Source organism: Papilio polytes, unplaced genomic scaffold, assembly GCF_000836215.1.
Source record: "Papilio polytes unplaced genomic scaffold, Ppol_1.0 DF824269.1, whole genome shotgun sequence".
Classification (NCBI taxonomy): Eukaryota; Metazoa; Arthropoda; class Insecta; order Lepidoptera; family Papilionidae; genus Papilio; species Papilio polytes.
In genome coordinates this window covers 1,849,618-1,865,611 of record NW_013524935.1, presented here as the reverse complement: position 1 = coordinate 1,865,611, position 15,994 = coordinate 1,849,618, and the positions used below count along the sequence as shown (strand labels likewise).

Genomic DNA, 15,994 nt, shown 5'->3' with positions numbered 1-15,994 from the left:
AGACAAACACCGCTAATCCCGGCCGACAAGCCTCCGCCGGCTTTCTGGCGCCTCTGAATATTTTCCCCACAATTCGTACTCTATTTTACGCTCAAATTCGTGGTAATACACATATTAGAATTATTTAATTCCAATGAAATTTAGAAAAAAAACAAAAGAATTTGTCGAGATGTAGAGCAAAATCTGTAAGAATATAGGCTACTTAATTTGTTTCATTTAATTCCGCGGACATAGTCGTGGGAGAAAGCACTAGCTTTCAACCCAATGAGTAGACTGAAAAATATGACAGATTCTATTACACTTATCTAATAAATTGTAAAAGCCCTGAAGTGGAACGATGCAACATTAAAGTTAATTAATATGCTGTCAAATGGGTAAGGCCAAGGCTGAAACAGCCGACATCACTTTATTTTAAAGATACGAATAAATTCACTTAATTAAGCTTCCAAAGGGAGCAATAAAGTTAAATGGAACAACCATGAAAACAGACCGAGATTATATTCAATATTAACGGGGAGACGTAAATTTTGGAGAAACAGAATATTCAATCAGTCAACTGATTTTGGTCGTAAGTCGAGTATATTGCAAGAGTGGTAAAATGATTAAAGAGATATATTTTCTTTCGCTAATAATGGATAGATTCAATCAATAAAGATCCCTCTAATATGTATATTAAAAACAATTTCTAATATAGACAGCAGAGTTAACCGGTTAGCAATTCAAAGTGCTGGAGCACTTTAACAATTTTGACGTAAGATCTAAGTGCGGTGACAAACTATAAACAATTTACGAGACTATTTCCGACGTATTGAAGTTTAATGTTTAAGTTACAAGTTAATAACAACGTAGGCCTAATATTCTCGGAATCGTCAGCAATCTGGGTCGGATCAATGATCGAGCAAAACGATCCCGGGAAGACGGCAACAAGGTGTGGTCCCGAGTTGCGGTGGTTTACGAAGGCACGAGGTATGTTCTGTTTTCCCTGGGTCGTGTAGAAGTCCAGTGCAGAGAGTCTCAGTGCGTTCCTTTGGTGATCTCGGAACTCTGTTAATTCGAACTAGAGGCTGGCCGGAGTTAATGAAATCTCAATTAATCCTGTCTTTCCTCCAAAATGCATGGTGTCTTTAGACAATTTTACCCTGAAACTAATTAAAGCTGATTTTAGGTCCGATAGGTTGATTGTAGATGTTTTAAGGTAACCTTTAAATGTCTAGTTAAAACATTCGTAAGGATGTAATTTAAAGAAATCAAAGTCCAGCAGCACTACATATTAATGTTATATCGGTATTTTCCATCAATCAGCTAAATTTATTAATAAAAATGTTAATAAAGTTTTCGAATTTTGCATTGTATGTGTACAATATGAGGATGCCAAACTTGGCTAGCGGCCGAGAATAGAAGCAATATTCGGAGAATTGCTAACAAGTCTGCTTTGTTTGTACTGTAACATTAACTGTTGACTTCCTTGCTTAGATATAAAATAAATAGCCACAAAATAATAAACATCATACTAATATTATAAACAGTTTAGATGGATAGATGGGTGGGTGGATGGATGGATGTTTGTTAGAGTTTGTGGCCTAAACGGCTGAACAAATTTCGATAAAATTTCGTATAGATGTAAAGCATAGTCTTGAAGGACACATAGGCTACTCACTTTTCTTTTTTTTTAATTCCACGCGGACGGAGTCACGAGCGAAAGGTAGTAAACAATAAAACAGGATATCACGTTTCTCGTAAAGGGTAGCATCAAATGCCTGTCTGAAGCGTAGAATTGTTTATAGAACAACTCTTTATCATATAAAATTTGTAGAAATGATTTTAAGCAATTACAACAAACACGTATTTGTGTTTCTGTTATGTAGAAATCTTTAATTACACACGTATGCGAAAATACGGTTAGGCGACATGGTTTTGTGTACATTTTGTGCGATTCTATACACGTAGAACGGTACGGCTTTGTTAGTGATTAATTAATTTGTGGACGAGCAATGCTTTATCTGGAAAATGCCACAAAAGAAATCACTAAAAAGTTATTTGAGATAAGTCCGTCCAGTATCTAAATGGATCATTATCGGAAAGGTCCCTAATGGTCCTGATCGAGTACTGTAATGTATTAAAGTATATTCTTCATTCAGTTCGGACGTCTTCAATCGCTCTGAAATCTTAATAGATTGATTTCGCTTGAAGTTTGCAGATTATTTTGATAGAAAAGTATTTAATCGTTTATATCTCGTCGACGATAAAATATTAAAAACATCCTTTTATAGAACTAAAGTTTTCATTTCTATGATAAATAATTTCAAAGGTCTTAACAAAATATTTTCTCAGCGATTCTTATTCTTTACATTTGGACTGTATTTTGATAAATATTTCTTTGCTAATGGTCGATTTCCCTTGTTTCAGGTTGACTCTAAGAAGATATAATGGCGGCAAAGAAGCGAGAAACGTAACATATGCCTGAAAATGGACATTAATCATATCATACTGGACAAAGAAGCAATTAACCGATTTGAACAATATACACCAGCCAAACCGGCTATTAATGGGGGGATCCTCCTGGAAACATGCCAAGACGTGGATTCGATGGCATCAACTAGCAAAAAACGAGCACAAACTCCACGCCAAAAAGTTATTTGCTGCTTTTGTTTTAAAACCACCAAGTATAGACGAAAACAGTTTATTATTGGATCTCTCACCAACATGGTTATATTCTTTGTTTTGTTGGCGTACACTTTCTTAGGATCAATTATATTTTTAACGATTGAAGGCGAAACAGATGTAACTGCTCGTCCCCGGTTATTACCAGATAAACAAAAGATCAGCCAAAACGATCACAACAGTACTAATAAAAAATATGTTGAAGATGATCTTGATTATACCAACCTTACTGTTTCTGCTAATTATTTTTGGGACGCGAGAAGTAAAACAGTAGAAAACATTTGGGAGATCACCGTTTCATTGAATATTTTATACAGAGAAAATTGGACCCGATTAGCTGCTCAAGAGATATTGAAATTTCAAAATGAATTGATACAACGAGTTACAACTGAAATGGCTACTCAATATGGAGTCAGTTATAAAGAATTAGCTCTTGGAGAATTTGGCACCAGTGACAGCAATAATCATTACGAAGAACATGAATGGAATTTGGCACTAGCTTTTTTCTACTCGTTAACCGTTTTAACCACAATTGGTAAGATTTTTATCATGGTTTAATTTTTATTTTTTAATTTAGTATTAATAACAAATATGCATAATTATTCCAATCAAATACAAAACATTGATTTCGCTTTGAAATCTCTTAATTAAACGCTGGATGCAAACAAAATAAACTCATTAAAGTTCCACAATAACTTCAACGACGATCTATTTTAAGATATTATATCAGTACTAAAAGTTTTTTATAAGGCTTAACGAAGTCTACTTACTGCTAACCCTACCGTTGTTGTTGGGTTGGAAACTTGATACATCATTGATCAAGTATTAAAATCAGTATTTACGGAATATGTTAGTCAAAATTAGTAATTTTCTCTTTTCTTTTTCAGGATATGGTAACATCGCGCCGAGGACAATTCTTGGTAAAGGAGCTACAATTCTATATGCAATCATCGGGATTCCCCTCACCCTCTTATATCTCTCAAGTGTTGGTTCACTTTTATCTAAAATGGCACGAAGCGTTTTTAGTCGCGCATTATGTTGCTGCTTGTGTTCAAATTGCGGCTACTGTTGTTACGATGAACGGCGCATGGCTGAAAAGGAGAGAAGAATGAAGCTTCGGCGACAACAAGAAGAAATATTAAACAGTCAAAATACGAGCAAAACGCCAACAGAAGAATGTTATGTCTTAAAAAGTGATAGTCACAAAGATTCTTCTTGTTCGGAGCGACCGACTACAAGCACTGCGAAAGATGATGTTATAAGTTGGCCTGATACGGATTCAAAACTTTCTATGCACGGTTTGAGCATTTTAGCGCCAGTTTTATTATGTCTCGCTGCTATCTTCATTTACATCACATTGGGTGCAATTATTCTTTACAAACTAGATAACATGAGTATCATAGACGGATTTTATTTTTGTTTCATGGCGCTAAGTACTATTGGATTCGGTAGCATAATACCGGGTATGAGCTATACGACAATTCACGGTGTTAGATATTACACAATAAATTCCACAACACTATGGTTTTGTTCTGTGTACACTCTGACTGGATTAGCGTTGACTGCGATGTGCTTTGGAGTTATCCATGATGAAATCATATACAGGATAAAACATCAACAGAAGGAATGGTCGCAGAAGAACAACACTGTTAACGATGAAGTCAACATAAACGATCCATTTTATATGAGTTCTTGACAAATGTATAAAGGTAAATCAGAAAACTTGTACAGTATTATGGAAGGCACTTCTATTATAGAACGTAATAGAATTGAAATTGACAATAGGGAATTAGTTATAAGTGTAGATGATATATCTTCGGTAGTTGATACGAATCCTGAATTTCCTCCACCGCCACCTGAAGAAGAAATTGTAGCTATAGTAACAAAGAAAGAGCCGCAGGGATCTTTTGGCAACATGGTGGCTTACAATGCGTTGCCAGAAATGCTCGATCATGTCAATAACTAGATTTGTAAAGCAATTTTTATACAATAAGTATTCTTTACACCTTTGTAATAAATAGTCGTATAATTTACTGTCACTGGTTGACTAAATACATATGTTTTAAATCAAAATATAAAGTCTGACATAGAAATCTAATATCATAATGTTTTCTTAGATATATCAGTATTGTAAATAAATGTAAATATGTAAAATAGTTGAAAAATAATTTAAGCCAGTAAACGATGTAAGACATCTTCTAACTAAATCTATTCAAATGTTAATATCATAAAATTTAGAGGTAAATATTTTCATGTGAATAGTTTCTTTGTAATTATAAGTTAATAAACTGGAATATTCGTACGTCTTTTTTTATTTAATTTCACTTCTTGTATTCAACAATATCTGTGTAAGCGTGACCCTTGGAAATAAAAAAAATCTTGAAATCTCACTTCTTTCTATTATATTTACAATCTCTTCAAAAACATCTTTTAGTCGTCGTTTATATTTTCTCTCTATGCTAAAACTAATTGAAACTAATCTTGTTTTAAAAAATATCACAATAATGTAAAAAAAGAAAACCTATCAACCTCTTTAACCCCACATCTACATCCTTTCATAGACTCTGATATATCCTTTTTAAACAAAGATTAAAGCCCATATGCATATTTCGACTGCTTCATATTAAGTCCATGTAAGAAAAAACTCTAAGAACAACAATTAACAAACAAGATCTCTTCCAACTTTAGCAAAGATAACAGCAGAAGATTCTATAGAAGGCAATTGCAGATATTTACATATATACAGATAAATACGTTATACATATTGAATGGCAATAACAAACTGAATGCTGTCATTGCTGGTGCCGCATTCTAGATACATTGTTAGTACAATTCATGTAACATTGAATGTATTTAACAGGTATAGTACGTCGCCATTGTTAAGACCGACGATGTATCAACCAGTAACTGTGATACAAGTACAATGTATACTAGAGTATTAGTTACCACTGGATCAATGGGAAATATAAGGTTTACCTTACTATGCTACCACAAATATAGTACTTTTAATGCCTTTGTAAGATGCAAATAATTTTCGCCCGCAAATTCGAGCGCGTTACATTAAAACACAATAGTAACTAGCCTAAGTGTTCTTCCAGAATATCCTCTACATCTATGCCAAATTTCATCGGAATCCGTTCCGCAGCTTAGGCTACAAACTCAAAAAAACAACCATCTAAATTTTCGCATTTATAATATGAGTGTAAGAATTAAGATTTGATTTGTTTGTTGCTGAAATATTCCTGTAACTAAAAATAATAATGGAGTACTGCCGAGGAAGCTTAAAGAGGATTTATCGAGGGTAAGTTGCTGATCCGTAAGTATTTATGAAATAAAAAAAAATAAACAGAAATACGTTTAGATCATTAAAATAAAAATATAAGAGCGGCCGGACACCTTTGGTTAAGCGATCGCACAACGTTGTTCGATAGTCCGCAGCCAACACAAGTGTTTAGTTGTGTTGGCTGCGACTAAGACTAGTGTGCCTTCATATACCTTCATATACTGGTAAACTTATAGGAATCATTGCGCGACTAAACAGTTGTGCGATAGTTTCGTCAAAGTTGTGCGTGCTCTTAATCAATGCAGGTCCTTGCTTCTTAATGGATCCTTCAAACAACATAGTCTACTTAAATGGATCCGTTTAATTCTTACTCATACAAGTTTTTTTAACTTATTAGTTCTTGATTCATAAAAGATTCGAAGCGTGCAATAATGGAGTGTACAATAAAGCCGAAATAAAACTGGATCATTGCAAACTTTAAATAAAAGCGTAAAAATAGAATATTGAAAAGAAGTCTCGAGTGGACTTTTAGAACAAAGCCATTTTCGCCTTGCTGAGTGGGTAACTTCGCCTCTCAGACCGCAATGAGAGACGGCTGGCTGCGGCTCGTGAAATCTCTTACGGGTAACGTAATTTTCAGAAATAACGTATTTTAACAACCTATTACTGAACTTAATGATATATACAAGTGCAACAAAAAATGTGCTTAAATCTCGTGACATTTTTGCATATGCCATTGAATTTTTATTTTAGTAAATGCTAGAGAAAAGTGATTAGGCTGGTACTAACTGGGACATCCCTAAATTATCATCAACATCATAAGCTTTTATCTGCCAATGGTTGGACATACTCCTTCCGCAATACCTTTCACTGAATGCGGTCCTCCATTGGTGAACAGTCATTTGTACTTGTAATTATATCTTCTGTACTTCTATATCTACACGTAAACGTACGCTTCCTGCCACTGGATGTCAGAAATCACCGTTTTTTTTGAATACGGTCCTTAACCGTTCGCATCCAACTGTTTCCCACGTGCGCACTAAGTCTTCGGTCTACCTGAAAAGAGGACGCTTACATTTGTAAATGAGAATTTGAAAAATGTGAACAATAAAATAAAGTTTTTTATAATTTCACGGGAACAGCTCGTGTATTAATAAACAACATAACAAAGGGATACAATCAAATGTTTTATATTACACATCAATTCTCTCGGAGTGGATTAAATTACATTCCGAGCAGATGTCCTGTTGGCTTTATTTTCCCGCCACGTCACACTGGCGTAGCGTGTCCCTGCAGTACTTTGTCGTGGACTGGTAACATTTCAAGCCATAAAACGACACTATACTGTATTATAATGGGCAAACGAATAATAAATAGTTGTTTCGGAATATAATAAGTAACAAATACAGAAACTACTTGATGCATTTCTACTTACTAAAACATGTTTTGCTTAGTAACCTCAAAACAGAAATTAAATGAACCTTATAAAAGTATATTCGTAAATATAAAATTACTTAGATTAGACTAGCTTAAACACTATAAACAAAGTGAAAACTGTATTACTGTCATAGTACAGAATTAATCATACTTATATTATAAAAGTGAAAGTTTAGATGGATGGATGGATGGATGTTAGAGTTTGTAGCCAAAACGGCTGAACGGATTGCAATGAAATTTAGTATAGACGTAGATGATAGTCTGGAATAACACATATGTAGGCTACTCACTTTTTGTCTTTTTTATTCCACGCGGACGGAGTCGCGGCGAAGCTATTACAGTATAATATATTTTAATTGCTTTGCTAAAGTAAATAGACGACAATTTGCTATAAGAATTTGATAGGCGCTAAATGCTTATTAAATTGGACTTTTACGTAAAGTTTCAAAACAATTAATGATTTCACTAATGTGATAAAGATACAATTACATTCAAATAAATAAAACTTCAGCAAGTTTATATATATAAACACTATCAAGCAATGTGTATTCAAAATTTTCCCTTAACGAAAAAAGTTATATCATATTTGGGTCTGCGTTAACTTAGCGGCGAAGTTTCCGGGAAAAATTTGGCTTCTATTAACTTTCCTTTCGTCATAAGTCATACATTTAACTTGTCTTCAACTCATAATGTATTTGGTATATAAAATATTATTTTTATAAGGCGCTTAATTAAGTATTGAGGCTGCTGTAACAAGTTGTTATAACAAATATAAATAAAAGGTAGACATTGATGTGTACTTCAAGAGTATTCTATGGCAAAAGTTAATTAAATAAATGAGACAAAATACATGCTAAATTTATAAAAAAAACTTTTTAATTTTAGGAATTACATATTCAGAAAACTATAATTTAAATCCTGACGGATTAAAATAGTTAATATTCACGAATACATTTCTGCAGACATCAAATTCAAAGTTCGAACTTCCTCAGTTTATATTTACATTGTTTCTCGCAAAAGAAATTCATATTTCATAAAACGATGCTATCACGAGCAAGTTTATTGCCAATAAAACTCTGGAATATGTATCAACTTGATGCTCAAATATTTAATCTCATCGTTTTGAATCGAAAAGAAATTGACTATAGCATTATTGTGAGCTAACGTAACGTTAAATAATATTTTTCATGATTGTTTAGTTGTTTTTGCATATTCAATAATAATAGATTTAACGGCACAACTGACAGGCATTGACAATTTTTTTTATTTAGTTCCCTAAGAAAGTCTCCCTTCTTAGGCCTTCTTCTCTTCTTAGATATTAAAATTGTCGTGAAATGTAGTTATCTCTACTTCTATGTAACCGTGTTACCAAATCAAGGCGGGTTCGACACATGGATATGGACACATAGCGCGAAAGTGTAAGCAGCAACACGATACGAGTAAAGTAGACCAGCCAAATTTCATAATAATTTTGAATACGTTCTTGTGGAAGGCTCCAGGACACTAACGAAAATCGAAACTGTTTCCACAGTACATCACTCACTTTAGTCATTTTCTATTCGTGATTCCGTCTACCGTGGAAACATACCATAGTTTTCGAACATGTCCATACGTTTAAAAGCGTTAACAAAATCAAAACAGCCATAAATACCAATAAAATGGGAAAAATCATAAAGTTATTCTTTATTTGGCCATAAAAACCACAGCAATGACTTTATAGCAATAATAATAGTATTTTACATTATATTTCAACTTCCACACAGAAGTCATACAAAGTGATTCTTACAGCCGTCTTAAACAAAATTACGCAATGCAAATCCTTTTTTTTTTAACAAGGTCTTTTAAAGCAATAATACATTACATATTTCTGTTTTAACATCACTTTGTGTGAATAAAAAAATCATATTAAAACGTTTAACCTTGTAACGAACTAAGTTAAATATTTATAGTAAGTTACTTCTGGAAACTGCTAACAAGCGCTTTAAGAGCGGGCGCATATCCTTGACTAAACTATCGCAAAACTGTTAAGTCGCAAGACCGTTAAGTCGCACGACTAAAAACTGAGAACTGCGCGGGCCTCCATATAAACTCATAGAAATCAAAGCGCGACAAAACAGTTGTGCGATAGTTTAGTTAAAGGTGGGCCGCGCTCTAAGATTAGCTTTATGTGGTCTATGAAAGATTGACTTTTCTATAAAAATATACGGTAAGTATGAAATTCATATCACGTATCCATCTTTACAATGAAATGAAATAAAATACTTTATGATGAGTTTTATTGCGCTTTGAGGCCGTTTCGATATCAGAAAAATTATTTCTATGAAGGTTTTAAAAGCAAACGAAAGCCATTCACTCGGAACATTATCCAGTTGAAGAAAAGTTAAATAAAATATATTTTTATACAGATGACATTAAAAATAATAATAAAAACTGGAACAATAATGAAGGTTTATTTTCCTTATGTAACAACCTAAGTTGAATAATATCTACAGACACCTCGAAAAACCTAATAAAACTAAACGACTTCCGTAAACAAGTGTAGTTCGTTTTGTTATCAAATTTTAACATGTACAGACATTATTGTTGTACAATCAATAAATCTGTAGACAGCCTCTCCTAGATGTAAAGATCAAAATAAATATAACAAAATTCAGTCCCTTTCCTATTCCACACTTTTCTTAAGAGGAAAGGATGGGAAGGAAAAGTTGGTCAGTATCGCTTAATCATCATTATAACCAGCTGACTATAGTGGTACCACCCGAGGAGCTCGGAGCCTACTCTAAGATAGGGTGACTAGGCCATAGTCAACCACGCTGGCCGAGTGCGGGTTGGTAGACTTCACACATATCTTTGAATTTCTTCTCCGATATGCATGTTCTTGTTCCGATACGATGTTTTCCTTCACCGTAAGAACGTCGGGTAAATTATGTACATATGAAAATTAGAAAAATCGAAAATCACATTGATACATAGCAGGATTCGAACCCAAGACCTGTAGATTACAAATCAAGTGCTTAAACCACTGAGCCACCGACGCTCCAGTTTCACGACAATTTTTTTTTTTATAACATAAGGTGGCAAACGAGCAAGGGGCCACCTGAAACCGCCAAAATGGCGAAGCGACCGCTGCCCATAGACATCCGCAATTGCAGATGCGTTGCCTACCCGTATACGACGGAGGAGGAGACGCACATAAAGAGGATATTTCCCCTTCCTATGCATCTCCTCCACCGTCAAATCCACTTCCTCTTCCCAACCTCTCCTTAAAAGAAAAGGGTGGTAAAGAGAAAGGGACTTAAATTAGGCCTCCGGCACCACACTCATCAGACGAAACACGAAATTGCTTCCATTTCACGCCTAACTTCTGTGTGGTCGTGGTATTACACCGGGCGTGCCGGCCCATTCGTGCTAAGATGTTAAAGCGGGCACTACCACTGTAATATACACTAACAATGCAGTGAGTTAGAGAAAAGTTACAAATAGTAGTTGTGAAGTAAGGTAACCTTCTACCCCTAAACAAGTACGTCGTAAAGGGAGGATGGCGACGTGAAATAATTAATTCTTTCAGTGTGCTTAGTGGTTATTGTGATGAATCAACGCCATCTCTACATTTCATCATAATCATTACCAAGAAATAAACAGTAAGAAGCTTAATCAAACTTTAACAAAGGTAAATTTACTCGAAGCGTTTTACATTAAGTTATAATTGAGTACACTTGGTGCATTTCACTTTCAGTAGGCAAAAGGGAAAAATAAAAAAGGAGAGCGCCGACCGCGGCGGAGTAATGAAGCGACAATTTTCATAAAAAATTGTGTTACCGCCGCGAAATTGCAAGAGTGATGAGATACATTTTACATAGTCAACTTATATCACAAAGTTGGAAGGCTCAAATTTTTATTAAAATTTACTCTGTGTTGTTGCAATTTTTAGACGATATGTAGCCTAATTTATTTGAGTTCTAATTTGAAGCGGTTTTTCGCATTAAATAAATCTTACTTCTTACTAATATTAGAAATGCAAAAGTTTAGATGGATCGACGGATGTTTGTTAGAGTTGGAACCTAGATTGCTGAAGGGATCTCTATGAAATTTGACATAAATGTAGAGGATATTCTGGGAGAAAACACAGGCTAGACTTTGTTTGTTTTTCAATTCTACAGGAACGAAGTCGCTGGCGAAAGATAGTGGCATTTATTGCAATTTTTACACCAAGTGGAAGCGAAAAAGTTGAACTATTATCGCGTTAAAACTTTGATCACTGTTAATAAAAAAAACAACATAAAGTAAAAATGTAAAAAAATACCCTGTTTCATATAAAACATATTTCTCTAGAAATAATGTAACTAAATATGAAATGATGTTAACTAAGAAATTTAATTTGTACCAAGTACAAGCAACCACAGCACGTAACCTAATTATACGAGTATGAGAATAGAATTCTACTTTATGTTATGCTACCTTTCGCCCGCGACTCCGTGCGCGTGAAATTAAAAAAAACAAAAGTGAGTAGCCTATGTGTTCTTCTAGACTATACTCCACATGTATGCCAAATTTCATTGAAATACATTCAGCTATTTAGGCTACAAACTCTTACAAACATCCATCCATACTTTCGCATTATTAATATTACTATAAATAAAATACTTGACAAAAACTCAAGCTGTATTTTTCTTCCAACTAATTAAAGCAACGAATTAAATAAAACTGTATATTTCATAAGAATAATTCCGAGTTTACCTGAACAAAAAAAAACCAGGTTGTTGTTCTTTAATTTAAATTAACTTTTTTTTTTATTTCGTTTCGAATTTATTCATTGTATCGTATTGTGCTTACATTATGGTAGTTGTATTATCAGACTAACTGTTCCCGTGCGACTTCATCCGCATGAAATTATGAAAATTTTATTTCATTGTCAATTTATCAATTACAAATGTCAAAATGACATGACATGATGACAACCTTGCTTCCTTGATGTTGGCAGCAACTTATGGTCTCTTTCCCACATTAGGATTTTTATCCAAAATATTTACCCCCTCAGTTTAATGGCGTTAAAATATATAGCCTAAAGCGCAACGTAAGTGTAGGGCTTTTTATTAAAAATAAGGATTGTTCAAAAATATGCTGTAATTGCTGACATCTTAGGCAACAAAGACGTGCGTGTTTACGCTTTATTATAATAGTATAGATGAATTTAAGAATGTTTCTATTGTACACACTTTTAATAAAATTATATTTAGTTTTTGCCATATAAGGCCAGAGATCCATTTAAGGTTAGAGCGCGATCACGTTTGACTAAACTATCGGACAATTGCTTGATCGCGCTATGATTCTTCAAGCCTGTACACTCGATTTTTAGTTAGAAATTTATCAGTTGAATTGGCTACGAAACAATCGACAATCGCACACCAGTTGTTGATAATTTAGTCAATGGTATGCGCCAGCTCCTAGTCAGGACATATTTTTTTTAGGTAGATTAATTTATTAATTTTGCTAATTGTTTATATGCGAAAGTTGAGATAGATGGATTCGAACATTACAGTTTGTTAGATGGTGTCTCCTAAAGTACTGAACGGATCTCGATGAAATTTAGTATAGATGTAGAACATAGTCTGGAAGAACACATACCCTACTTAGTTAGGTCAACTCCACGCGGACTATCGCGGCCAAAAGATTTTATTATAAGACTGATTAATTTTCTTTCTCCTCATGAATAAAATCATACCAATTGTTGGGCCTTACTTCACTCACTCACTAGCTTTCGCCCGCGACTCAAAAAAACAACAGCGAGAACAGAAAAACAAGAGACGAAAAAACAAAAGTAAGTAAAGCGTATGTATTCTTTCAGACTGTGTTCTACATTTGTGTCTTTCATGGAGATTCGTTTAGTCATTTAGGCGGCAAACTCTAACAAACATCCATCTAAACTATCGCATTTTATTTTTTTATAACATAAGGTGGCAAACGAGCAAGCGGCCACCTATAACCGCTAAAATGGCGAAGCGACCGCTGCCCACATAGACATCCGCAATTGTAGATGCGTTGCCTACCCTTATACGACGGAGGAGGAGACGCACATAAAGAGGTTATTTCCCCTTCCTATGCATCTCCTCCACCGTCAAATCCACTTCCTCTTCCCAACCTCTCCTTATAAGAAAAGGGTGGTAAAGAGAAAGGGACTCAAATTAGGCCTCCGGCACCACACTCATCAGACGAAACACGAAATTGCTTCCATTTCACGCCTGTTTTCTGTGTGGTCGTGGTATTACACCGGGCGTGCCGGCCCATTCGTGCTAAGATCTTAAAGCGGGCACTACCACTGTTAAAATTTCGCATTTTTTCGCATTTCGCATTTATAATTAGTAAGATTACTTCAGAAAAGATCCCTTCTGGTATAAAAGTCATTAAAGGGCAAATCATTAACAACGTGATAAAATTTAATTGCATTCATAAATTTTAACTCAAAACATCTCATTATCTTGAAACAACGATGAAGACCACAACAGAAACATTTTTATTTGTTAGAAATAAAATGTTTGCAAACAAAATACGAATTATAAAAATTCGCAAACATTCCATTTTCAAATATCGCATGGCATAATAAGGACTACTTTTGTTTTATTCCTTTGCCCTTTTAAGTTTTAAAAGCACATTCGAAGCTGTCAGCTTGTGTAGTCAGATAACACACGTCTTAACGGGGCTTCGAACCCTATCTAGTGTCAAGGGTGACTAGGTCATAGTCTATAACACTGACTGACGCTAACCCAGTGCGGGTTGATTGACTTCTCACACATTTATGTATTCCTTCGCAACAGTAAACTATTACTTACAATATGTGCTAAATAAAGCTGGTTGAAGAGGTTTTCTTTTATTTTATTACTAACTTTCACCCGCGAGTCCGTTCGCGTGGAATTAAAAAAAAACAAAAACGATGCGTTCTTCCAGACTATCCCCTACATCTATACCGTAATCGTAATCCGTTGAGCCATTTAGATTACAAACTCTAACAAACATCCATCCAAACTTTCGCATCTGTAATATTAGTATGAAGTATGATATAGTGTTTCATAAGTGGTTAGGTTAACATAGTTTCAAAGAAGTAAACTCAAGCCATGTAGTTCAAAAACGTATTTAATGAAATTATCGAACCAAACATACTAATGATTGGTTTAAAATAGCTGGGAAACTGAGCGTAAATGGCAATAATTCTGCATCATCTAAAAAATCACGTAAACCATATAAAAACAATTGAATTAAGAACCTTATTTTTTAATTCGGGTTAAACAAAATCCATGAAACAAGAGACGGTTGAGAAATATTTTATTGGTAGTCCTATTTTATTCGTTCGCAAACTCTTCAGTAACAGAGAACACGCATTAAAATCAAATTAGAAAAGTTGGAATTTAAGAATAGAAATGGCCCAAGTTTGACTTTCGTCGTTTTTGTGTTAAACATCATAATGCTTTCTACCATCTTAATGTTGAGAAAAAAGAAAAAAGCCTTTATCGTTGATAGCTACGAATCGTATTGTTGTTTTTGTTTCGTTTTTATTACATTTAATTATGTACAATTTTAATCTGTACCTTAATTAAAAAACCAAATTGAGCCGCCTACGTGTTTTTCCAGACTATCCTATACATCTATACCAAATTACATCGAAGTCCGTTCAGCCGTTTAGGCTACAAACATCCATCGATGTAAACGTTCGCATTTATGATAGTAAGATTGTCAACGCGAAAGTCAAGATGCATGGATATTTTTTTACTATATATCTTTAGAACGTTTCAACGGATATCGCTGAAATTTGGCATGCATTTAGAACATTCTATGGAAGAAAACAGGTCTGTTGCGTCTGTGAGTCGCAGACGACAGCCAGTTATTCCATAATGTTAAGACTCTTATTCCACTTGGTGACCAGTCTCACGTTACTGTGAAAATAAAAAGTGTCGCATATCAGACTTAGTGGAAAAGAGGTCTAAGAAGTTAAATTGTATTTTATGCTTCATTTATGGTATCATCGTGTTATTTAAATTACTATCAAAGAGTAGACGTAGACTTTAATATATTTGCTAAATTAAGGTAATTTACAAAACCAAACGCAATCCATCCATCTCTGGTTATAGTTTTACGTTGTCTGACTGTAGATTTAGCGAAAAAGCGGCAAGTACCAACATGACGTATACGGAATAAATGTACATATACTAGAATGTTTGAACTAAACTAATGTTTGTTCAAACCATCAGCATACTTGTGATGATGCGTTGCAGAGGTGACAATTATTTTGTAGTGTTTTTATATTGTAATAATATTTGTCATACTAAAAATATTCGTAATAAAATATCACATTCCAAATTGATGGGCCCATCAGAATAAAATAAATTTCAATAGAGATTTAGATCGTGTGTCGTTTTTTTTGTTTATCAAAGCTTTGACTCTCAAACTAGGTGTCCTTGTATATCAGAAGCCAATTTTATTTTCCCATACTGATAGGATAAAGAGATAAGTTTTGTATTCCGTGTTGTTTTAAAAAACAAAACCGACTTCCAAACAAAATACACTAAAAACAAAACAAAATACACTAAAAACAAAATATTCTCAAAAAAACAGTACACTAAA

The 15,994-nt window shown here is 34.2% G+C and overlaps 1 protein-coding gene across 5 annotated transcripts in view; it reads left to right on the top strand.

Moving 5' to 3' along the window:
* LOC106108010 (TWiK family of potassium channels protein 12-like) overlaps window positions 1-4,846 on the top strand; it is a 212,987-nt gene extending 208,141 nt beyond the window's left edge. For all 5 annotated transcript variants that reach the window (XM_013289102.1, XM_013289076.1, XM_013289093.1 and 2 more), the window contains 2 exons: window positions 2,407-3,196; window positions 3,549-4,846. In XM_013289102.1, the coding sequence (XP_013144556.1) occupies window positions 2,467-3,196; window positions 3,549-4,357 (1,539 nt within the window). In that variant the 5' untranslated portion in view covers window positions 2,407-2,466 and the 3' untranslated portion in view covers window positions 4,358-4,846. The remainder of the gene's footprint in view (window positions 1-2,406; window positions 3,197-3,548) is intronic.
* Window positions 4,847-15,994: the final 11,148 nt, after the last annotated feature.